The 23,529-nt window shown below is 41.5% G+C and overlaps 2 protein-coding genes and 1 long non-coding RNA gene across 3 annotated transcripts in view; 2 read left to right on the top strand and 1 right to left on the bottom strand.

Annotated features, from left to right (window-relative positions):
- rnf19b (ring finger protein 19B) overlaps window positions 1–12,997 on the top strand; it is a 46,397-nt gene extending 33,400 nt beyond the window's left edge. Inside the window, exons 3-10 of the mRNA XM_085148448.1 lie at window positions 3,258–3,457; window positions 6,510–6,654; window positions 7,085–7,247; window positions 9,562–9,676; window positions 10,153–10,293; window positions 10,387–10,576; window positions 10,723–10,857; window positions 11,629–12,997. Coding sequence (XP_085004574.1) covers window positions 3,258–3,457; window positions 6,510–6,654; window positions 7,085–7,247; window positions 9,562–9,676; window positions 10,153–10,293; window positions 10,387–10,576; window positions 10,723–10,857; window positions 11,629–12,076 — 1,537 coding nt within the window. The 3' untranslated portion in view covers window positions 12,077–12,997. The remainder of the gene's footprint in view (window positions 1–3,257; window positions 3,458–6,509; window positions 6,655–7,084; window positions 7,248–9,561; window positions 9,677–10,152; window positions 10,294–10,386; window positions 10,577–10,722; window positions 10,858–11,628) is intronic.
- LOC146492798 (uncharacterized) lies at window positions 10,055–13,377 on the bottom strand. The gene is made up of 2 exons (XR_014871919.1): window positions 13,296–13,377; window positions 10,055–11,887 (listed from the first exon to the last, which is right to left on the bottom strand). It is a non-coding gene; the product is annotated as an uncharacterized LOC146492798 (long non-coding RNA).
- A 2,590-nt stretch (window positions 13,378–15,967) lies between these two features.
- On the top strand, window positions 15,968–20,923 carry ndufs5 (NADH:ubiquinone oxidoreductase subunit S5). Its single transcript, XM_085148457.1, has 3 exons — window positions 15,968–16,091; window positions 17,615–17,834; window positions 20,711–20,923. Exons 2-3 carry the CDS (start codon window positions 17,619–17,621, stop codon window positions 20,813–20,815), a joined length of 321 nt encoding a protein of 106 aa, XP_085004583.1. The 5' UTR covers window positions 15,968–16,091; window positions 17,615–17,618; the 3' UTR covers window positions 20,816–20,923.
- The last annotated feature ends 2,606 nt before the right edge of the window (window positions 20,924–23,529 follow it).

The raw sequence follows: 23,529 nt of genomic DNA, 5'->3' as shown, positions 1-23,529 counted from the left end.
GACTGGCCAGTGAGACTAGAAAAGCGCTGCAATGAAATTCAAGTACATAACATTACATCACACCCCTCCAATTTGGCGATCTTTCCCCCTGCCTGCTGTTTAAACTCCATCACCGCCCCACCATCCACCTGTTGGTTCTACAGGAATCGTTTCCCAGTTTCATCACATTGGATGAAACTGGGAAACAAAAAAACCTGGAAAAAAAAAATTCAAACTGGAATATTTTGTCCTTGTAAATACTTGCTAGCAGTAGCATTTAGGTGAAAGCAGGTCTTTGTTTCTGGACTGTTTGTCTTCCTGGAAACACGTCTCTGTGTATGACAACTGAAAATACACAGGCAAATTATAGTAGAAGTGGTGGGAAGGTTCCCAGTGGAGGACGAATGGGGGTTTTTCATGTAGCAACTAGACTGAGTTATAAAAAATGTAAACAAATCGGTTTTGTTGTGAAGAGCTTGTTCATTACTCATGTGATTCTCTGCTGTGTTTAGGAGACCTCGAACCAGAGTCCTGATGCTACTGAAAGAAATGCAAAATCAGCATGTTTGTGTTTTTATTTGCATCATTTAGATCCAAAGTTTATGCATTTGTTTAAACATTGAGCCAGTTAAGGGACCAGCATGAAATCAATGTGGGTAGTTTTTAAGATATTGCACTATTATTATAGATGAACTCTGAATAATCTTTGTGGATAAATGTTTTGGAAGCGTTGCCGACGTCTCGACAGATGCAGGCTGAAGTGTCTCTGCTGTTCTGCAGAAATGCCACTTCTTGTCTGATCTTGTCCGGGGAAGCGAGCTGTTGTCGGCTCAGATATCTGCTAATTTATTCAGTCCCGAGAGCAGGCCTGTCACACCGCTTGCAGAGGTGGTAACGAGGGACACGCTGAAGTTGGCGTGTTGGAGGCATGCCAAAACAATTACAAGTTTGTCGCATTATCGCTTCTTCCGCGCTCTTCCTCTTCTCGATAGAGGGACATAAAAGCACAGCTACCATGCGGAAAAGTGGCAGAACCTTTGTTTTTCTCAGGGAGGGAATTATTTTAAAATCCCTGCTCGCTTTTGTTTGCACTCCCCCAACATGTTTCTCTTCTCTGTGTGACAGTCTTTTATGACAGCCGTCCTTTGTGATTTCTCCTGTGACTGACGCTCGCTCCTATCTCAGTATCTCATTCTTCTTTCATTTCCGTCCTCATCATCTCCAACATGCCGTGCTTTGGCTATATTTAACATTATTTCCTTAAACGTGTGCTGCTTAACCGTCATTACATAAAAAGGCAAAGGTTAAGTTAGAATAAATTGCTGAAGTGGTCTTGAATAACAATTCTCCAGGTTTTCAGAAAGTTTATCAAAGTATTTCTTTGCACATTGGCTACTTTTTCACTCATTTTCAGTCCAATCCTTGTACTTGACTGTTTTTAGAGGAATGTTTTATGATTCTTAAGCTTCCTTAAAACTAATTGATGAATCATTCAAGCACAAAAAAGGCCCAAAACTCAACAAAAAGAAAAATATGTTCTAATTTCCTTAGTTGAATCTATATAAAATGCCAAACAAAAAAAAAAAACAGTTTGACAGGCATAAAATAGTATTTTTGGACCAATGAGGTGCTGTTGGCTGAAAAGTAGGCATATCTCAGCAGGGTGTGCAGTGTGTCCTTAAGAAAATTTGAGGAAACTAGACAAGTGGTGTAAAAAAAGAAGAGGTAGCAGGTCTAAAAAACGCTCTATCTACAGCTGATGAACAGTATCTGAAAAAATCCAGCAAAGACATGACACAGGATCTGAGTGATATATCTCACTATTCAGTTAATATGATGTTCGGGGAGGTTAGCTGTTAGGAAGCCATTCTTAAGGAAAGGGAAGGAACAGAGAGAAAAGGTGGAGGTGTGCCAAACTGCACAAGAGCTGGGCTGAAAAATTTGCCTTCACATTTTGATTCATCTCTGTACCATCTTTCCCATTTTTCTTAGCAAGATATAAAGAAAATGAAGACTGTGCTGTAGAAGTTAGGTTTATTTCTACTTCAAGTTCTGATCTCGATTAGCGCAAAGCAACGGCTGGTTTCCCAATCTGACCGCCTTACTGCGAAACACATTTGTGTCATTACTCCAATACAGCTGTATATTCCCAGTGAGCACTCTGCTGCTCTCTGTCTATCGTAGTTTGTGAAATCCGTATCGATTGACCTCATCCCATCTTTTTTCCCTTCTCTCTCAGTGATGTTAGGAAGTGATTGCTCTATTGATCAAATCTTCTCTCTCCTCTCAGTCTACAGAGGGCTTTTAGGCTACGTAATGTGTCCATTAGTCGCCGCTGCGAAATTGCAGCTTGATTTTTCTGCCAACTTCACTTTGAATATTTCAGAATAAAGGCAAAAGTTAAGCTCTTTTTGTTAAGAGATTAGATTTAAATTAGATCAATAAGACATAAAATCATCTTTGCAAAAATAAAATGCACCAATGACTCGCGTATCAAGACCTCGGACTGTATTGAAAAGCCCGATGGCGATTCTGTGACAGTTAAATCTGCACTGCTTTCAATGGCCAGCAGGGGGCGACTACTTGTGTTGCAAAAAGTGTGATTCTTTAAGAAGGTTTTTTTTTATCCCCTTTCTACACGTTTATGACCTCAGTTGCTAATCAGGAGTATTTTTTATTAAAGCCTAATGGTTTAATTTAGTGTCAAACAGACTCTTATGTGTGCAGCGTCTCTCGGTCAGAGTCCTCGTTTTTGTTTGTCACATCAGAAAGAGACAGAAAGAGCGCAAACCGCATGTGACGTGTTACAAACTTGTTACTGCTGACTGTAAAACACACTGTAATTCTTTTTTTAGCAAAGTTTAGCACCAAGTTCTCTATTTTCACAGAGATGTTGTGAGCAGTCTGCAAAAGTCGAAGCGTCATTGAGTAACATCCTGTACCCCAAATAAACCTCAATGTGTTGTTGTGAGCGACAGATAAAGAGCTTAAAGTGTGGCTTGCAGTATTAATGTTGTGTTTTTGCAGGTTACGCATGGCTGTTCAGTTATAGGTGTGGATGGTATGTGGGGGAATTGCTCAGACTCAAACATATGGCCCAGCATTTTGGGACATTAATTCTCAGTGGGATCAACAGCACCAGCAACCCATTTAATCAGTTTGAGCTTCTTAACACCGCCTTGAGCGTTATTATTTTCCAATTAGGGCCTCAAAACTTTTCCGACTTTGTCATTTGACTCATTTGTTTGAACGTCCCTTCCTCTGTCTGTTCCTCTCAGGTTCGCCGTCATCGCCTCGGGCTGTGCCAGCTGTCCCCGGCTGGTTTGTCGCAGAGAAGGCTGCGGCGCGGAGTTTTGCTACCACTGCAAACAGGCCTGGCACCCCAACCAGACCTGCGACTCGGCCCGCCAGCAGAGGGCGCAATCTCTGCACACCCACAGCAACCACTCGCCCAGCTACACGCAGGAGCAAGGACCCGGTGAGTACCTGAAGCCTCACAAACCAGTGTCAATCACAGACACAACACAGAGTCAAAGAGGGACTAACCCTCGCCGTGCAGATGTGTGCGCGCTTCGTGCAGGCAGATAAAATCTTCTCACCAGGGTTTCCGTCCTGAAAATACTTTCACACCTCTGAGAACTTTCTGTCTCTGTCTGTCTCTGTCACATCTCTTCTCAGTCTGTCAAAGCGCTGAGTCAAACTCGTCTCGCGTCAGTCGTACCAGGCTCTCAGTGTTCCCACCGCTGGAGGAAGTGTTCAGCGTTCAATCAAGCATGAGGCACTATTTATATCACAGTTTCTTCACTTGGTAGTTTCAAGACTGCGGTGCTGTGCATCCTGTCAGCCTGCATTTGAAACAACACCAAAACATTTCTCAGTCTAAACTTTATTAGATCAAAGTTTTGGAGTAATTTCTCTTTTAAGACTCGGTTCAGTCTTAAGGTTCAGCTGTAAGTTGAAGTAAGTTTTTTATCTTTAGTTTTTTTTATAGTGTAGCCCTGTGAAACTACAGTGTTGCCTAATACTAACATTATATAAAAAGACACACCTGTTTCCCTAGAGGTTTAACTACTCAATTATTCATTAATTCAAGGAAAAGTCAAAATTTTTCTACATTATAAAACAAAAAAGCTGTAAGAAATCCTAAGAAGTTAAAATATACCGGCAGTTCATTAAATTCAAAATTACTGTGAATAAAAACAGAACATGTCTCTTTTTTATATTTAAATAACTAAATATTGTAGCAATAGTGTTCTCCGTTTCTTTTCCAGTTGTCACATTTCCTAAAACCATCCAGTGGGACGATCTGTAGCCTTTGGCGAGCTTTTCCAGGCCCTCGGGCCGTATGTTTGAAATGTGTACCTATGCTACAGGTGCATCGTAACTCTGCTGAACCGAATGTTCAGAGCAGCTTTTTCAGCCACATTTAGCTTGTTAAAGCATTGAAAGAATGGATGTTACTTGCGTATTTGGTCCTAAAAGGGAACTAGAAATGCTGAATGCTAGCTCATTTCCCAATTTTCTATTTTTAGACTCACTTATGCTGTTCTGTTTTACATGGAATAAAGAAATATTCCAACGAACATGCTAATTGGTCAATTTGAAGTTTCGGTGCTAAGCTAACTCCCGTTGCTGCTGCTGGTTCATATTTAACTGGTTTTCCCTCCTCTCATCCAGCTCTTAGCAAGAAAACTGTTTATTTTGTCCCCTAACATACTTGTTGTAGTGATAATAGATACAATCATGAAAATCTCTACAGACAAACAACAGCCTTCGTGTGCAAACATTCTTACTTGCATGGGCGCCTTTAATCCTGTTTTGATTAAACATTTATTAGGGAAATCTCTCCAGCTGCCCTCATCTCTCTCTCTTTAATTCGCCGCTTCCAGTTTCGCCTCTCTGTGCCAACGCTTCAGAAGGACGGACAGCAATCCAAGCACACGAAACTGACTCATAAAAAAAAAAACTCCAGGCCTCTCCCTCTGTGTCAGCCTGTCTGTCTGTCTGCTGATACCTGCTGCTTAGTCAACGGGATTCAGACAAACACAGAGAGGAGGAGAAAAAGAAGATATGATATGGAGGGAAATATATAGAGATAAGATGAAGAGAGAGGAGGGGAAGAAAGAGAGGACGAAAGCGAGATACCAGAGGGAGTGAGCAGCAGAGTGATGTCAGCAGAATACAGAGCGCAGCAACAATAACAACTACTCCTACACGCACACATCAACCACATCTGCCAGAGTCACTTCAAGTTAAAATGCCAAAATGCCCTTTAAAGAGCAGAGAGCGTTCCCTGCAACCAGAATTCAAACTCACAGCGAATTGACTCAAAATGCATTAGAGGACAAAGTGCCGCAGCGAGCCTAATGATCCATTACTCTAATGAGGTTTGAGCTTATTACCCTCAGAAAAAGACCCAAAGAGAGCACTTTTGGAGTTTTTCTGTTATTTAAGTTCTAATTCGATTTTTCTTTTTCATCAAGAAAGTTGAAAGATGTTAGAAACTAATGTGGAAAAGTGAGACTTGTTTAGACTAGTTTGGAAACTCCAGGGTTATGTATTAGTTTGGACAGGCAGACATGATGCAGACACCCACACGGGCTTCCTAGTTTGGCCTTATGATGAAATGAAGCCAGAATATTAAAGCCAAGCTCGAGTACCGTTTGAGATTTCCTTCTATTGTGTGGGTGCTTCTGTCCTACTGCTCTGGCTTTCTTTGATGATGGTCAGTAATCCCAGTGAGACTTATTTGCTTGGAGATGACACAGGTCTGTGTTTTCCACCTTACATTTGCGTGTTACATTCAGTTTGTCCCGTTTGCTGTTTTCCTCCCAGGGTGTTTTCCACAACAACACACCAGCTCCACTTCCTGTTAAAAACTGCACCTGACATTGTGTTAAAACGATTTACTGGAATTTCTGTTTTAATGCAGACACTACCCACACCGTGGGTGTAGTGTCATTTCCTCCAGAGACAATAATAAGTAAAAACAAAGATCAAGAGGTTCACATCATTATTGAAGAAACATATATTGTGTTTTATTGTTTTAATCCCTCCATGCCTGTAATAGCTGTAAAAGACCGGCGACTGGAGGACGCTTTGATATACAGGATGGGTTTCTTAGCAGTTTAGTGGGATACGTGCTGGACGGGGCTTACACAGAGAGACAGAGAACCGCTAACACTTGCATCCACACCTGTGGTGCCACAGTTTCTTCCCTTAAAGGTTAACTGGTGGTTGAAGCGCTAGAAAAGGCTGAAATGCTATCTGTGGTCGTAATAGACTGAATAAAAACACATTCTCACACCAAACAAAACGTCCCTGCACCTCTTAAGCTCATATTTTTAGTTAGTTAGTTTTAAATGTTATATACCTATGTGGTATGTGACTTTTGTTGCCATGATGCCAGGTCTCTCTTGGGAAATGAGATTTTTAATCTCAATGAGATTTTTTTTTACCTGGATAAATAAAGGATTAATAAAAAATAATATAATATTTATTAAAATAATATTTCATCTCTTTGTCTCCAGCTGATGACATCAAGCCATGCCCCCGCTGTGGCGCCTACATCATCAAGATGAACGACGGGAGCTGCAATCACATGACCTGTGCCGTCTGCGGCTGCGAGTTCTGCTGGCTCTGCATGAAGGAGATCTCCGATCTGCACTACCTCAGGTACTCACACGTGCTGTTCAACTTTAAATGGTAAATGGCCTGTATTTATATAGCGCTTTTCTAGTCCCTAAGGACCCCAAAGCGCTTTACATATCCAGTCATCCACCCATTCACACACACATTCACACACTGGTGATGGCAAGCTACATTGTAGCCACAGCCACCCTGGGGCGCACTGACAGAGGCGAGGCTGCCGGACACTGGCGCCACCGGGCCCTCTGACCACCACCAGTAGGCAACAGGTGAAGTGTCTTGCCCAAGGACACAACGACCGAGACTGTCCAAGCCGGGGCTCGAACCGGCAACCTTCTGGTTACAAGGCGAACTCCCAACTCTTGAGCCACGATCGCCCACTTTACAGACCTGCGTCTGATCCTTCAAATGTAGATACCTAACTCTGTGCATTCTCCTCCCTCTTTCCCTCCATCAGTCCATCTGGCTGCACCTTCTGGGGCAAGAAGCCGTGGAGCAGGAAGAAGAAGATTTTGTGGCAGTTGGGAACTCTGATCGGAGCGCCGGTTGGCATCACTCTCATCGCAGGCATCGCTGTTCCCGCCATGGTCATCGGCATCCCAGTTTACGTCGGCCGTAAGGTGAGAAACCTGCAGAAATATGAATGAGGTCACTTTTCTTTAGATTTTTACTTTTTTGTGCTCGTTCAGCTTCGCTATGAAGAAAGTTTTTACACAGTGCGTTTAATCTGAATTAATATATATATTTATATCAGCAGTGGCAGTCTTACAGAACCTGATTTTCAAGTATCAATGATATTAAATAAACAATAAATGTCCCAGAATCCAGAATAAAAAGGCAACATGAAGAACATAGTGAGTCATTTAAAGGGCTGATGACAGCTGGGACAGATGAGTTTCTAAGTCTGTTTGTTTTGCACGTTGGCAGCCAGACAGACGCAACTTGAACTCCTCAGACAGGGAGAGGCTAGAATCAGTGCTAACCTTACACAACCCAGGAGGGTTCAGGCACATGTGGCTGGCATTTTTCACTGTTCAGACACATGGTTAATTAGTTATCTGAGAAAATAATTACAGAGTATTTAACATGTATTCTAATTTTAGATACTTTTTTTAAAAGTTACCAAAAAAATTTAATTTCCTGTTTATGTCTCACTCAGTTTTGAAGTACTTCAGGTCGATAAAAGGAAATAGAAGCTCTCTAAATGGAAACTTCAACATGTTGTGAAACTGTTCATAATCTAAAGCTGCACTTTGTCTACAACGTAGATTTTTAAGTGAAATGTCTTTCACGCCGAGCGGCACTTTTCTTTTGTTGTTATCTGTAAGATCTCGCCACTTGACGTTTATCACTCATCCGCACAGCTAAAGAAACCAGAAGCACAAACCACACAGATGTGGTGACACACTTAAACAGTTAGCAGCACTTCTGCAGTCACTCTTTCACAATCCTGCTTCAGTGACGATCTGGAATGTACAGCGTTGCAGAACCAAAATCTTTTCTAAGTTTCAGCGCGGCGTCAGAAGTTTTCTAGAAATGACGAAAAGTACTTTCAGATCCCGTCAGAATCACCAGATACTTTCCATTCACACTGACCTCCACACAGACCTCGGTCCTGTCCCCGTCTGATAGATGTAGTTAAACTTAGGCTGCTGTGTGAAAGCGTCACACGATGTCAAATAGAAACACTGTGAATTTCATTTCCTTCTGCTTCCTATTTAGTTCAAAGCTTTCCCTCTTATGTAGAAAAACTCTGTTTCTTTTGTTTTTTCTTTCTATTCTAAGTAAAACCTCATTCATTCTATATAAAAAAAGAAAACAGCTATTTTTAAAGCCTCTAAAGTCTCCTTTAGTTTCTGTAAATCACAGCTGTGTCATGTTTTTTCACAGGTGGCTATACTTTCCTATTGTCAGGGGAAAAAATTGTATTGACTAAGAGACAACAGCCCCTCATTTAGAGTGAAGTAAACTGGCAGTGGGCGTTTGTCAGGAGATTTGTGGTGCATTAACGTACTACAGCGCTCTCTTGTGGATAACAATGAAACTGCAAATTTATGAAAGCCTGTTTGAGAGCTACGCAGCGGCTCACCCACTCTGTTTCTTTCCCTCGTGTTGAAATTTCTCCAGGCGTGCCATCTCAGGCAGTTAATAACCTTCCAGGAAGTCTTTGTTCCTCTACGACAAGTCGCGACACAGATTCAGTTCTTGAGAAGGAAACTTTGAAGTTTCAGAGTAATATATTACCTCTGTGGTAATTTGGGGCAAATCCCTGCAGGGAAAACTTGCTTTAATGTCACTCAATGAGGCCTAGCGAAATGGGCTCATAGTTGTTTTTCTGTGTTTGTCCCACAAGAAGAGCAGCAACACAAGAACTACACGTCTGATATTTCATATATCTAAAATACAAAACAGCCCTGTCCTCGGTTACACCACAGACACTGAAAAAGCACGTAGATGTAGAAACATAAATCTGGGGGATTCTCGGGAAATTTGACTCGTAGCCAAGTTCCTGTGTGAGTGAGGAGGAACTAAAGATATCAAGTGAAAGGCAAAGATCGGCTTATTTCAACATCATTTTGAAATAAGAGCTCCTTGTTTTGTATCCCAGTCAAGCAATAACAACAATAAAGACATTTATTTCTGGTAGTTGTTCTTCTATGAGCTAAAAATCAATTACAAATCTATTGAAACCTAAAGAAAATAAGTAGGAAACAACAGAAACAGTGATAAATGAGCAGCACACATCCCAAATGTATTCGCTGTTATTATAGTTGATCATAAACCTGTAAATAATCACAGTGAATTGGATAATTTCTGTGTTTACGTTCTTGTCATTTCGATTCACCAAAACGGCAGATATCCATTAACCGCCACCTCCTCCTTTGTCATGAAGCGTTTGTGTTAAACGGCGTGCGTCCCTCTCCTCTCCCACAGATCCACGCCCACTACGAGCTGAAGAAGACGTCTCGTCACCGAAGGAATCTGGCCATCACGGGGGGTGTGGCCCTGTCAATCATCACCGCTCCTGTCATCGCAGCCGTCAGCGTGGGTAAGAAACCCGACGGGGCCGTCAGATATTATGTGTCACAATCGTTTGAAGATGATGGCCAAGAAAAAAAAAGGAAAGAGGACAGTTTGTCTAGACACATCACTGGTGATAGCCTCAAACAAGGAAAGAGCTTTGATGCGAAATGAAAAGTACTCCATGTTTCTGGATAATGAAAGGTGTTATTTCACCTTCTCTTTTTCTTTCTTTATTCTTGCATAAGTCATAATTCAAGCAACAAAACCACAACAAGCAAGAGCTGTTTTGAAGAAACCAGCATAATCTGTGTCTTTTAAAATTGCTGCAGTTTATACAGTTGATTCTTTGTGCCTCATCATATGTGAAAGCAAAATAACAGCCAAGAAAAAGACACAATAAATGTTGTTTTTTATTTCTGTGAAATTTTATACATCGAGTGATATTAAAATTAGACAAACGGGTGTCAGACGTGTGTTTGCTTGGCTTTGCCCCTCTCACAGGCATCGGTGTGCCCATCATGTTGGCCTACGTGTACGGTGTCGTGCCCATCTCTCTGTGCAGAGGAGGTGGTTGTGGTGTGAGCAGAGGAAAAGGGCGCGGTGTGCGGATCGACTTTGATGAGGACGATGGGCCAATCACAGGTGGGTGTGCTGAGCTGGTAACATTTTCAGCAAAGTGGATGTAGCTGCTGGCGTCTTTAAACTAAAGCTAATGTTTCCTGTACAATCACGCAGTGGCGGACGCCTGGCGAGCCCTCAAGTCTCCGAGCCTCGGTGAGAGCAGTCTGGAAGGGGCGGTCAGCGGTCTTAGCACCACCTCTCCCAGCGAGGGGCTCTCCGTAGCCCCAGGGACTCTGGGCGACACTCCACACTTTAACACCCTGGCCAGTGGCGCTCTGGGGACTCGCACAAGCAAGTACAGCAGGTGAGGATAAGGGATGAAGTAACTAAAGCTCAAGAGTTCAAGAGTACAAGGCTTGTTTTGGGTACCGATAGATGTAATTTTTTTTATTTATGCTGTGCAAATGCTGGTGTATGTTTAATGCTAATGTGGGCATTTTAATGCTTCAGGCTGGAAGTTCAAGCAGGGGAACTTGCCAAAGAATCAGCCCAGAGAGAGACGGGCAGCCTGGGAGCCGGGAGCGACTGTGCCAGCACCCGGGGAATGGCCGGATCCATCATCTCCTCCTACACTCTACCTGACAGGTAGGAGAGGAAACTTCTCTTCTCTCTCCTCCTGCTGCTCCAGCAGATTTGGGATTTGATGTGGTTGAGATAACAGCATTAAAACTAATCTGTAGACTTGGCAGCTTTACACCATGATCACATGCTGCCGTCTTCTAAAGCTGTGTCGATCTTTCTCTAGATTATATAGAGCTTTACTTTAACAGGCACTAACATGAAATGAATCGTGACATCTTATCGCTTCAGAAAGGTCTGCAGCTGCTCTTAAAGCAAGTTATTGGTGTTCCTTTGGTTTCTAATCTTTCTCTTTAACAACCCATGCATGCAGGTTCTGTGAAATTGAGCTTTGCATTTATGTGCGGGCGCTTTTGTGTAGCTGGTGATGTAACCTGATGGATTTTTCCTCTAAAACATGGAAAATTACAGCAAGTTATTTGCAAAATTGTCTTATTGAGCAACACTTTTCTTTACTAGTGCATAGCCTACTTTAGATGTATTCATTAAAAAAATGTTTACCAAGCTCATAAATCAACTGATGGGCGCGGCTAATTTCTCACATTTTTTAAGAAACTGATTAGATGCCCCCTGCTGGCTGTTTAAAAAACTTCAGGTTCACCATACGTCCATAAAGGGGCTTCATTTTTCAGAGGCTACTTCCATCTTATTTACAATCTACAGGTGAACCCTACCACTAGCTTCCTATTTGAGCTGAATCTGTGCAGTAGATGTTGTCTTATCTGATATTTCTTCTTTCACACCGACTGACGTGTTGTAAATCATGTGACTCTGCAGGGAGTGCACCAACCTGGAGATCCAGGTGGACATTGAGACCAAACCCAGCCATCTCTGCCTGACCAGCGAAGAGGACTTAACCCCGCATCCGGGCTGTGCTGCCATGGCGACCGCCTCAGGAGGGGAGGAGCCTCAGGACTGCAGCTCCAGAAGGGGCGGGGCGTTGTCTGGCTCGGCACTGGGGCTGTCACCGGGAACGTCAATCAGGGAGGGGCTCAGAGACGTCACCCTGGCTCAGCCGGAGAGCATCCGCAGCGACCTGGAGATGTCAGACACTCAGTCAGACGACATCGCAGAGCTGACGTCGGACGACTGCGACTCTCCTCACCCGAAAAGCTGTCACCCGGCGGCCGGCCAGCAGCCCCAGCCCCCCTCGTGCCGAGCTGTGAACCCCTCCACCGAAGGCCTTCACTGTCCTGCAGACAGCAACGTCATCCTCTACGTCTGAGAGAAAAGCAGCTCTCAGGATTGCACAGAAACAACCCCGAACATTTACATTTAAACTCGTCACAGCTTTTTTTTTTCCTCGTGTCATCTCTCGTTTGCTGCTTTTGCGACTCACAGACACCATCTTAAACACAGACAGCATCTGTTTACGTTGGTCTGTCTTCTCTTTCTACCTGCCAATCTACTCTCTGAGCAAATTGTCAGGGTTCTACCTCTGAGATTTATAAGATGATGATTTATGTTTACTCCTTGGTGCAAAATGCCTTGGCTACTTAAGCAAAAAAAGAAAAAAAAAAAGAGAGAGAGCAAGAAAAAAAAAACACAAGAGGTACAAATTTTCCACGAGAACTGAAATTATGAAATACGGTGAAACGTCACCAAGCACAGCAGAGAGATGGTGATTGCTGGGAAAGCAGAGGATGCTTGCCGAGGGTGTTTTAAAAACGTGTGAATGAATGTGGACTTCGTACTCAGTTATTGTGGCTTTATTTTGACATTTTTCCTCTATTTATATTCGGACGACCTTGAAATTGTATTATTTGCAGTGTGCATGAGTCTGCATGAGCCATTCCTTGTGTGGACGGTCGTAAAAGGGCAGCAAGTTTCTGTAACACTTGTGAAAGTTAAAGTTTACTTTGGAGGATGAAGCTGCACTTGAATCTCGCTTTCACTGCACAGAGGAGGAGGAGGAGGAGGGGAATGGACATAGAGATTTTTTAAAAAAGGGTCACTGCTACAGAAGTAAACGACAGAGTTCTGACAATGACATGACAGATCCTGGAAGGACTGTGAAAAGCACGGGGAGAAAAAAAGACAGCCCAGAGTGAAGGTTTGTCTGCTTTCCACACATTTCCAGCATTTCATGAATAAAGCTCTGTGAAGCTTTTTTTATAGGCAGGAACGTATCGGAAAAATGGAAAAACCAAAAAGTCCTGCTGGTTTCCTTTTTTTCAGTTACATTTATTTATAAACTACATTAACGCAGAAAGCGATACAGTTGCCTCCAGGCTGCCTATTCAAAGATAAGTTGTCTCTAAGGTTACACATGCTAATACAGCGACGCAATTCCAGCTAACAGTCTGCTAGCAGCTAGCTAACAGCAGAACGCTACAGTGTCAAAGCTAGCACAAAATAATATGAACTTTTTTCTTCTTCTTCTTCTTTTTTTTTTTTTTTACCTAAAAATGATTAAATAACTTTATTAATCTGTAAGACTTCACCTTCACTTCAGACCCTTGACATTAAAAAGGCGTTCTCCTGTCGTTGTCAGAACTCTGCCGTGTCTGAGGTATGTCACATGACCAAGTTAGTGTTTTACAATTGGCTGTCTGCCTGCCTTATCGACACTCGCTGACCAACACAACAGCACACACCCGTTTGGGAGGTTTTGGTTTCTGACGTGTTAACTGGCTGTCTGGCCCACTTGAACGTTGTGTGTTGTGCGTCTGCGTGAATGAACTCCCGATGAATGTATATGTGCGTCCCACTTTTATTTTATTTTTTTGAATGAGCACTTGTGCACTTTATCTGAATTATTGTATTTATCTTCTTTTTTTTTGCTATCCATGATCTGTTACGATAAAGTGAGTTCAGTCTGTGGTACAACCAAAATAAATCACCTACCAGAGGGCCTTTTATGTTGGATGTAACTAAAGAAGAGTTTGGCTCCAAAATATAAAAAAATCTATTCATTGTCATATTTGTCATTCAGTATTTTTTAACTTCAATGACATTTAAGGTGTTTTTAATCAATTTTGTGATGAAAATACTGTAGTTTTTTCGTTTCTTTTTTTTTAATATTCTGTAATTTATGTTGTTCTAATCATTCATACAAGTCATTGTGACTTTTGGAGCCAAACACTTTAAATACTGATGCCGATAAGCTTTTCTTAATCATAGCTTGACTTGTTTCTTAGCTTTGTATCACCTCTGTGCTTCTGTTTTCTTAAAAAAGAAAAAAAAGAAAAAAAAAGGTTTCCCCACCAGGTTTTTCCTTGAACCTGTGAGGAATCAACCCGGGAGCCTTTTCATCTCAGAGTAGCTTTATGGATTTAGCTGCTTATGTGATTTGGCAGTGCTTTGTTTGGTCTACACTTATCACTAGTTTCTGCCTGCCTGCCTGTGAGAAACCACATGAATGTACCACGGATGGAAACCCCAACTTCCTGAAAGAGTCTGAATGAGTGTTAAGGGATGGATATAGGTGGTCCTGATCTTATTTGAAAAGGTTAGCATTTATAGATAGCAATATTTAAGTGTTATTATACTGTTTGTGTATTTCCTGTCACTGTTAAAAGCCCCGAAATTGTGTGGGGATCGACATGCAGGACTGTGAAAGACAACTTGTGGACCTTTGGGGACAAAATAAATAAACACAAACTGATGTTGCACCAATGCAGTGACTTGTTGTTGATCTGTTATGAATTAGAATCAATTAGAGCAAATTCACTTATTTTATAAATGTGTCAGACGTGAAATCACTAAAGATGTTTTGTGGCAAGATTTACATATCAGACATAATAAAATATAATCTGATCCTCAGCAGGTCTTAAAATCAATAAATACAACTTCAAACAAGCACCACATGACACAATATACCCTGTCATTATTTATTTCATACATCAATAAGCTCATGTTTGCTACTACCATGGGACTAAGATAAGCACCCAGGTGCTGCTATTCAAATGCACTTGACTCTCTAATTTTGTCTCTGATATACTTGTATCTAATCCTGTCCATTCTGATCAAGCCAACTATAATTTCACCATCTTCAGCTCTGGCACCTCGAGCTCCCCATCCTGCCTTTATATCCAAATTGTACATCGAGGATGTCAAATATAAGGCCCGGGTGTCAGACTCAGCCCAGCAAAGACTCCAATCTGACCCACTGGACGGCTTTGAAAAATGTAAAGGAGGGCATAGATTTCAGCCTTTATTTTAAGTTTTACACCTTTTCCTGTTTATAAGGAGACGTAACCCACGGCCATTCCTACTACACTAAAGTAATTAAGTAACAGATCATTATTGGCTATAAAAAGTTCTGTTTTTCCACAATGAGTCCAAAGTTTCAAAAACAAGAAAATCTTCGTTGAATTACCAGAAACTATAATTATAATTAAAGTGCAATCTGGGCAATGAGCCCCCATAACTATTTCTGTCATTTTATGCATTTATTTCTTACAATTTAAGCCTTAAGATCTGTGCTGACACATTTCTTTCATTTACCACATTTCCTTATTATGTAGAAAAACTAAAGAATACTGTTATCCAGCATCTACTCATTCTCCCTGCATCTCCTGTTATATCTGTCTTCCTCTCATTCACAGACACGTATGCTGTCTTGCTTCTAATGGCTTTCACTCTTCTTCTTCTCTCCAGAGCATGCCTCCACCTCTCCAGGCTTTCTTCTACCTGCTCCCTACTCTCAGTCCACGGAGCCTCCTGCCTGATCTCATCTGTCAGCCTGTCCCTCACCACTGCAAACCAAAATCTCACCCTCACCTTGAACTCATCTGTTACTCTTACCGCTTATCTGACCACTGTCTCACTGTCCTCATTCACATCCTGCACCAGCCTCACATATTTCTCTGCCACTTCTTACTTCCTCATGCAGCTTCATTCTCTCTTGTAACCCTATCATATGCTTTATCTAGAGCCACAGAAAAACAGTGCAACTCCTCATAATCTTCTCTATAGTTCTCTTAAAAGCAACATTGCATTAGGATTATTATATCTTATTATATTTTATTTATACTTTAATATTATACATTATCAAATTCATCGAATTTATTCTGAAAATCGCTAAACTTTGGTGCTGCTTCAACACAGCTTTGTTAAATTGCTAAATAAAATGTAACTGTACTTTTGAGGCCACACCAGCAGATGGCGGTGGTGCAAAAGAAGGGCAGATGTGCTTCCACCCCAGTCGATCACTTTACGGCAGTGTTGTTGTTCAGCAGCCGTAAAGCGGGGCGTGCAGAATCGGAGGAAGGTTAAAACGCCTTGAAGAAAACACGGTAAATACAAACATTTAACGAGAAATAGCGACACGTAAACAGGCTGTGGACGTGTTTGCTACACCGCAGATTTTAAATGAAGTTTGAAAATTGCGTCAGTGAGCAAATACTGTGAAATAAACGCGGTCTGTGATTAGCATGGGTGGCTGTCATTGAAGGGTGATTTCAGCAGCAGGTTATATTAACGTAATGTAACGGATTCATTTCAACAGCCATAACTACTTCATACATTTGTTAACTTTAATTACAGATACGAATATTTTCGTCTTTATCTGTTTTTCCTGTAATGTTTACGACGGGCTGAGGGGCTGTCTACGGTTAGCTGTTAGCAGACAGTTTGGCGTTTACCAAGAGTCCAGATTTTTTCCATGGCTCTGTGGAGTTGTGAGGATGATTAGTCTGCTTGTAGTGTAGGCAGTGAGTCTGAGCATTTGTATTTTTAAGGTGGGCAGGGTGGAGTGGGTGAAGACGAGTGTCGGGGGTTTATTTGTGATAGAAAGAGTGAAGAGGAAAGTTTGCAAAATGTAGTGAGACCTGCTGTGTATGACTCGACGATGGTTGGTTTATCAAAAAGACAGGTGGTCGAGTTGAAGATTAGAAATGAGTATATCAGAGGGACAGATCAGTTTGAGCAGTTTGGAGACAAAGTTAGAGAAGCAAGGCTGAGATGGTTTGGGCATGTGCAGAGAAGAGAGAGGGGATATGCTGTCTGAAGAATGTAGTAAAAGGAGGACATGTAGACGGCTTGTATGAGAGAGAGACCGATGATCCAACAGCTGAAAGATGATGAAACAGTAAAAGTTAAATAGCCAGCTTTTTATTTTGTTGTTGATATAGAAATAAAGTACTTAAAATACTGTCCTCCTTTAAACTGGGTAGTGCTGTCATAGTATCAGATTTTTAAAGATAACTGTGGCCAAAAGAATCAAACATACAAGATTTGGGGATTTAAATTTTTTTTTTTTTTTTTTTTTTTTAATTTGTCCTCATTTTTATTCATTTTTCTGTTGTTTTTTTTTTATAGTTTGGCTGAGAGAAGTTGAAGAGAAGGGGGATAATGTCCAAAAGTATATGAAAAGGACTTTGCAGGAGCTTGTTATTTACTATAGTTTATTCTTACATTTGATATGTAATTGTAAGTTTCATCACTAATACCACTAAATCACAACCCCCTGATTTAGGCAGAATTTAGGTTGATTTAGTTGAACTCGTTTTTTATTGTATCACTTTGAGTTTTTGCTTTTTTTGCTTGCTATATTTAAAAACTCATGAGTGCTTAGTTTTTATTAAAATCCTTACTTCTGCCTTTATAGATATAAAATACTGTAGATCCAAATACCTGTATACTTATACTGATATAAGCTATTCAGTGATTACAGTTACTGATATGTCTAGAGTTCAGTTAGACCAGCTTACAAATTCCAGTTTTAATTTGTTAAGTTTCATTTTAAATTAAAAGCATAAAATTTGCCCTGTCCTGCCTCACTTTAATCTCTCTCGGTCCTGTGCCTCTCCTCGTTCAGCATCATGCCGTTCGTGGATCTGCAGTCGCGGCTTGGTATCAACTTGGACCGCTGGCTGCTGCTGCAGAGTGGAGAGCAGCCCAACAAGCGGGCGGCACGCTGCCACGCCTTCGAGAAGGAGTGGATCGAATGTTCTCATGGCATCGGGCAGACCCGTGCCAAGAAGGAGTGCCAGCTGGAGTTTGAGGACTTCTATGAGTGCATGCACAGGCAGAAGACGGTAATCTGACTCCTCATACTCGACTGCTTCTGTGCAAATTGCACTGGTTTAATTAACGGCTGCTGCATTATCAGAAATAACGATTAAATACTAAAGTAATCTAATTTTAGGGGATAGTTGTAATAAGCTAGAACCGTAAGTTATATCTAGTTCCATTAAGAGGATGAATTTCTCTCAAACTGTTAAAAATTAACACATCACCCGAATCTCACCTCCTCCACACCACACTTGGCATGACAGCCCATGTGTTGTTGGAACAGAGCACTTTCACTACAGTTTATCTTTATATTGGGGGGGAAAAAATCAATGTGCTGTTAGTCAATTATGCTTGCTGTGACGTGGCCATCTGCTTTCTCATTATTTGTCTTCATTTTGACTCCTTTTGGAATATTAATATAAACCTCTGCGTAGGAGCAAAGACAGGAGATTGTCATTCATGCTTTCATTTCATCAAGACTGGACTGCTGTAATTCACTGTTTACATGTTTAAACAAAAACTCCCTGCAGCGTCTGCAGATTGTTCAAAATGCTGCAGCAAGACTTCTGACCGAAACATCGAAGTGACACCATTGCTAATACAGCTGCATTGGCTCCCCATCAAATTCAGGGTCAACTTCAAGATTCTGGTACTGACTTATAGAGCTCTTCATGGTCAAGCACGTTCCTACATCATTGAACTTCTACAGCCTTATGTTCCTAGCAGGTCTCTTAGGTCATGTGACCAGGGTCTACTTTCATTCATCATACAAAGTGGAGAGCTAAGGGAGACAGAGCTTTTGCCACTGTGGCTCTGAGACTGTGGAGCTCTCTCCCACTGAGCATAAGATCTGTGGACTCAGTAGCTTCTTTCAAAAAAACAACTATAAACACATTTTTTTAGAATTGCATTTTGTTAACTGTTGTCTGTTTTGTTTTATACTTTGTTATCCTTGTGTGAAGCACTTTGTGATCTTTTATCTAGAAAGGTGCTATATAGGGATGCACCAATACCGATACTGGTATTGGGTATCGGGGCCGATACTGTAAAATGTGTGTGTACTCATACTCGTAAAAGTTAACCGATACCATGAACCCATACTAACTTATTTCATTAATCAGAGGGTGGCTTGTCATTTTTGTTGTAGTTTTTTAGATTGGCCACTAGGGGGACATTCCGCGCTAAACAGGCACAGGATTAGGTGAGTGAGACTGGCGGCTCCAGATAAAAAAATTAAAAAAAAAAAAAAAAAGAGAGAAACTGGAGGCTGCTGTAGCTAGGCTAAACAAAATGTCAGCAGTGTGGACCGGAACAGCCAACTTTAACTCAGGTTTTGGAAAAGCGATGAAAAATGTCAAGAGAAAATCCACGGGCAGTTAAAATAACAGAGGCTCTGACTCATTTTATTGCACTGGATGACCAGCCAATACCGGTTGTGGAAAACATAGGATTGCACTGTCTTCTCTGCATACTCAAGCCGCGATATGAAATTCCCAACCGCCCACACATCAGGGAGATAATGGTGCCAAAACTTTCTGAAGAGGTAAAGACAAGCAGCGTGTGCGCGATGTCAGTCCTCGGTTTAACGGCATAGTGGACTGATGAGGAGTTTGTTCGTCAATGCCAAATACTTTTGTTATTTTGTTTGTTTGTTTACAATATGGACACTCTGCAATAATTTAAACGTTTATTTTATTCTCAAACCTAATTTGTATTTATTTTATTCCAAACAGAAGTGTTTATTTATTATTCTGAAAGCTCGAGACAGTGCCAATAGTTCAGTGGTATTTTGTAAAATTACAATGTGGAGACTCTGCAATAATTTAAGAGAAGTGCTTATTTTTCACTTGAAATTTTTTTGTGTTCATTTTTATTAAGATTTTATTTTTTATCGGCAGGGAATATGATAAAACCTGTCTTCCAATTAATTGTGTGTGTGTGTGTGTGTGTGTGTGTGTGTGGTAGAAGTATCGGTTTTTGTACTCTGTATCGGCAAGTACTCAGATCCAAGTATCGGTATCGTATCAGTTTGAAAAAATTGGTATCGTTGCATCCCTAGTGCTATATAAATAAAGTTTTACTTACTTACTTACTTAATTCAACAAACCAGCATACTTTGCCTGAGTATTTGACATGTTGGCATCTCTGTTAACCTTTGTGGCATTAAATGACTTGATTGTCATGCAGAGTTTGAATAATAAGAAAACTATTTAAAAAGTGAAAGAAAAACTAGCGTCCATTTCAAATCTGCAAAGTAATGTAGTTAAACTGAAGTCAGCCTATCTGACAGAGTGGAGGAGTCAGCAGAGGACAGACTGACAGCTCTGGGTGGAAGTGCAGCAGCAGCACAAAGTTCAGACTCTCGCTCTTTGCTTGTTAGCCGTGTGTCACCATTTGAAAACATGATGGAGCGGGATGAAGTGCTGATTCAAGATGCATGTCCGCTTCGGCCTCAAGGTTTCATGTCAGATTTGCTTCCACTGAGGACATGTTTTAAAGATTAACTGTGCGGCATCTTTATGCCAAATTTTAACATCAGCATTCATTAAAACAGGCCGTTTGAGAGGAATGCCTGCACCTCTGCTGAGTGCATGTGGACAGGAAGCTGCTGCTTTTACAGAACCGTGGTAGGGACTGTAGAGCCAATGGAGCTAAAGCTTGTGGTGTTTAACAGTGACACATGTTGCAAGGAGTAAAAGATGGTGGCAGAAGAACTATATTTTTTTACTTGTACCCCGCCTCTCGCCCTATGACAGCTGGGATAGGCTCCAGCGCCCCCCGCAACCCTGAAAAGGATAAGCGGAAGCGAATGGATGGATGGATGGAAGGTGATGCAGAACACCCTTTATTTTGTATTCCTGTTATATCTCTCTCTCTCTTCTCCCCATCTTCCTTGCAGCACGAAAGGATGTATGCCGTCCGTCAGCAGCGCAACAAGCTGATTAAGGAGGGGAAATACACGCCGCCGAACCACCACACAGGCAAGGCTGAACAGACTCCATGAAGGAACATCCAGCTGTCCGCAGTTCTGTTCTTGTGTATAGCCAATCAGATATCTCTTATTTCCTGTTCACCTGTACAAGTTTGCAAATAAATGTTATCACCCACTGTCGTCATCTTCTCATTTCCTGTTATCTTCCTTATAGTATTCTGAAATTTACACTATATATAAGGGTGTTTGAGGAGATGGATTCATCTTATTTTTCATCTTAATTCATTTGCAGTTTTACGGGGCGACCGTGGCTCAAGAGTTGGGAGTTCACCTTGTAATCGGAAGGTTGCCGGTTCGAGCCCTGGCTCGGACAGTCTCGGTTGTTGTGTCCTTGGGCAAGACACTTCACCTACCGCCTACTGGTGTTGGCCAGAAGGGCCGATGGCGCGATATGGCAGCCTCACTTCTGTCAGTCTGCCCCAGGGCAGCTGTGGCTACAACTGTAGCTGCCTCCACCAGTGTGTGAATGGGTGGATGACTGGGTGTGTAAAGCGCTTTGGGGTACCTAGGCGGGACTAGTAAAAAGCGCTATAGAAATACAGGCCATTTACCATTTAAATTTATTGGCTCTATTTACAGGCTCACAAAAAATGTACAAACTCAGTATTTTGTAATAAGAAAAAAAAACAGTAAACTGACATTGTTATGCATTCGCTTGATTTTAGCAAGATATTCAAATACAAACAAAACAACAGCAAACAAAAAAGACTAGAATTTGAGATACTGAGTATTTCTATTTTACACTAATAGAGCATCTATTATTACTATATGGAATAGCTCCTTTGCAAAACTCACACAAGCAAAGTGACTATTAAAAATGCATTGCGAGCTGGTTAAGATTAATGAAACAACACTAAATGCTCCTAAAACATTTGAATGCAGCACAGTTTTTATTATTGTAAAAATTACATAGCACATAAAACATAGCGTTTGCAGTTTGGCTACGTAGAGGAGGTATATAATCTCTTCAATGACTTCTGGGTCTGCTCCCAGTTGAGCGTTCCTCAAAAACCTCCAGGAAGTTATCAGACTTAATGGTTTGAAATGTGCACGTATAACAGCTGGTTTACCCTTCATCTTTTGTTATTGTAATTTTCCAAAGTGCTCTGTGTGTTTAGCCCTTAAACCCTAATGTTGAGCTGAATATTGGTTAAATCAGAATTTAATGTTTGCATTAAAAGTCAGGCCTGTGAGTGATGCAGTGAGTAAACCAACAGTTGTTGAATTTAATATCCTCACCACAGCTGCTTTATTGACTTCTATGAAATGATTTACTGCCCTTCCAGTTGTTGTAGTCAGCAGTCTGCTCTGCGGTGTCTTAATATAAGTGCAAATTAAAGTGAAGTCTATTTTCTTAACCCACTGACCTAATTTTAGTAAAGTGTACTGTGGATCAGTGAGCGAGTGCTCCCGAGGGACAGCTCAATCACCCTGATGAGAGATAGATCTGAATGGATGCTCCCTGACATCCTTGAGTCAATAAGCAGCCTTTAAATCAGGCTGACGGGGTTAGGAGGCTTCATGAGCCACCACAAGATGGAGCAGGAGCACAGATAAAACACTCAGGTTCCTCAGATTTTACACCCAGGCACTTCTTCTTCAACCCACTCGCGTTTCATGGCTGCATTTATGGTAATTCTTTGTTTATTCGTCCTCTGGTTCTTTTATACATGCAGACTCCACCATGAGATTTAATTATATGCATCCCTCTAGCCACCAGTGAGGACACAGAGGTCAGATCCTCTGCAAAATTAATGGGGGGTCATGACATGGAGATGAGTTTATGCTATATTTGTATGTTTTATCGCACACTGATTCTCAGATTTGTATACCAAAGCTGAGTGAGTTTAGTTTACCAGTGATCTGCCTATATTCCTGACATCAGGTCTTGTTTTCAAGGTCATTTGAAGGCCAAACATGGTAGATTTTTTTCTGCAACAGAAAGAAATGTGACTCGTCACAATGATTGCTTGATACCTTCTGTATCCCTCTATCTTTTTGTTTCAGCTAAGTCCCCAGAGTGTTAAAGTCTCACCGACCTCCTCTGAGGTTTTGACTGTTTGTCCTCATGTGTGGGTGACTGTTTTTCCATGAGGACTGAGTCACACACTCTGAAAGCAGCTGGTCCCACTGTTTTCCAGTTCAAATCTAGGTTGGCCTTATTAAACTGGAAATTAAAGATAATCCCGCCTGCGCTGCAAAAGATTTCCAGAAATGATTTATGCTTCCCATTATCACAACATTCCGGCTGTGAACAAAGTTTTACACAATGTAACGATGATCAGTTCAGCAATGGTCAATAATTAACTGAAAGTGAAAAAATCTTGAGATCAGTGAACTTTACACTTTGTGTAGCTGGTGGTTCATGCGCTGTTTGGTGAAACTGGCAGCAGTGCAGATAATCCAGCTGTGCTTCTCCTTCTGTGACCGGGCTGATCAGCTGTGACGGAGGGAGGGTGAAAACTGGGATTATCCTGCAGCAGTGGCTGGACAACCCAACCTGCCATACATCCAGGTATTACAGTGGTACCGCTTTAAACCAACGTCTTATCAGCCTGAGCGCCAAATACACTGATACCTTAAAAAACATCATTTTTACTCACTGCACTGAACATTACCACTACAGTTTGGTCAGTACGCTCCTTAATGAAACCCGCATATATCACCCCACTTCAGACTTTAGCTTTTATCATCACATGCAACCTGACGGTCAGTTTAGTGAAAAG

The sequence above is a fragment of the Neolamprologus multifasciatus genome, chromosome 22 (assembly GCF_963576455.1).
Source record: "Neolamprologus multifasciatus chromosome 22, fNeoMul1.2, whole genome shotgun sequence".
In the NCBI taxonomy this organism is placed as follows: domain Eukaryota; kingdom Metazoa; phylum Chordata; class Actinopteri; order Cichliformes; family Cichlidae; genus Neolamprologus; species Neolamprologus multifasciatus.
This window is presented reverse-complemented; position numbering and strand designations above follow the sequence as displayed.

What these genes read in the sequence shown, in the direction of transcription:
- ndufs5 (XM_085148457.1), top strand. Translation starts at nt 17,619, where the DNA reads ATGCCGTTCGTGGATCTGCAGTCGCGGCTTGGTATCAACTTGGACCGC. An exon ending in GCATGCACAGGCAGAAGACG is followed by an intron (nt 17,835 to 20,710) that starts GTAATCTGACTC and finishes TCTTCCTTGCAG; the next exon opens with CACGAAAGGATGTATGCCGT.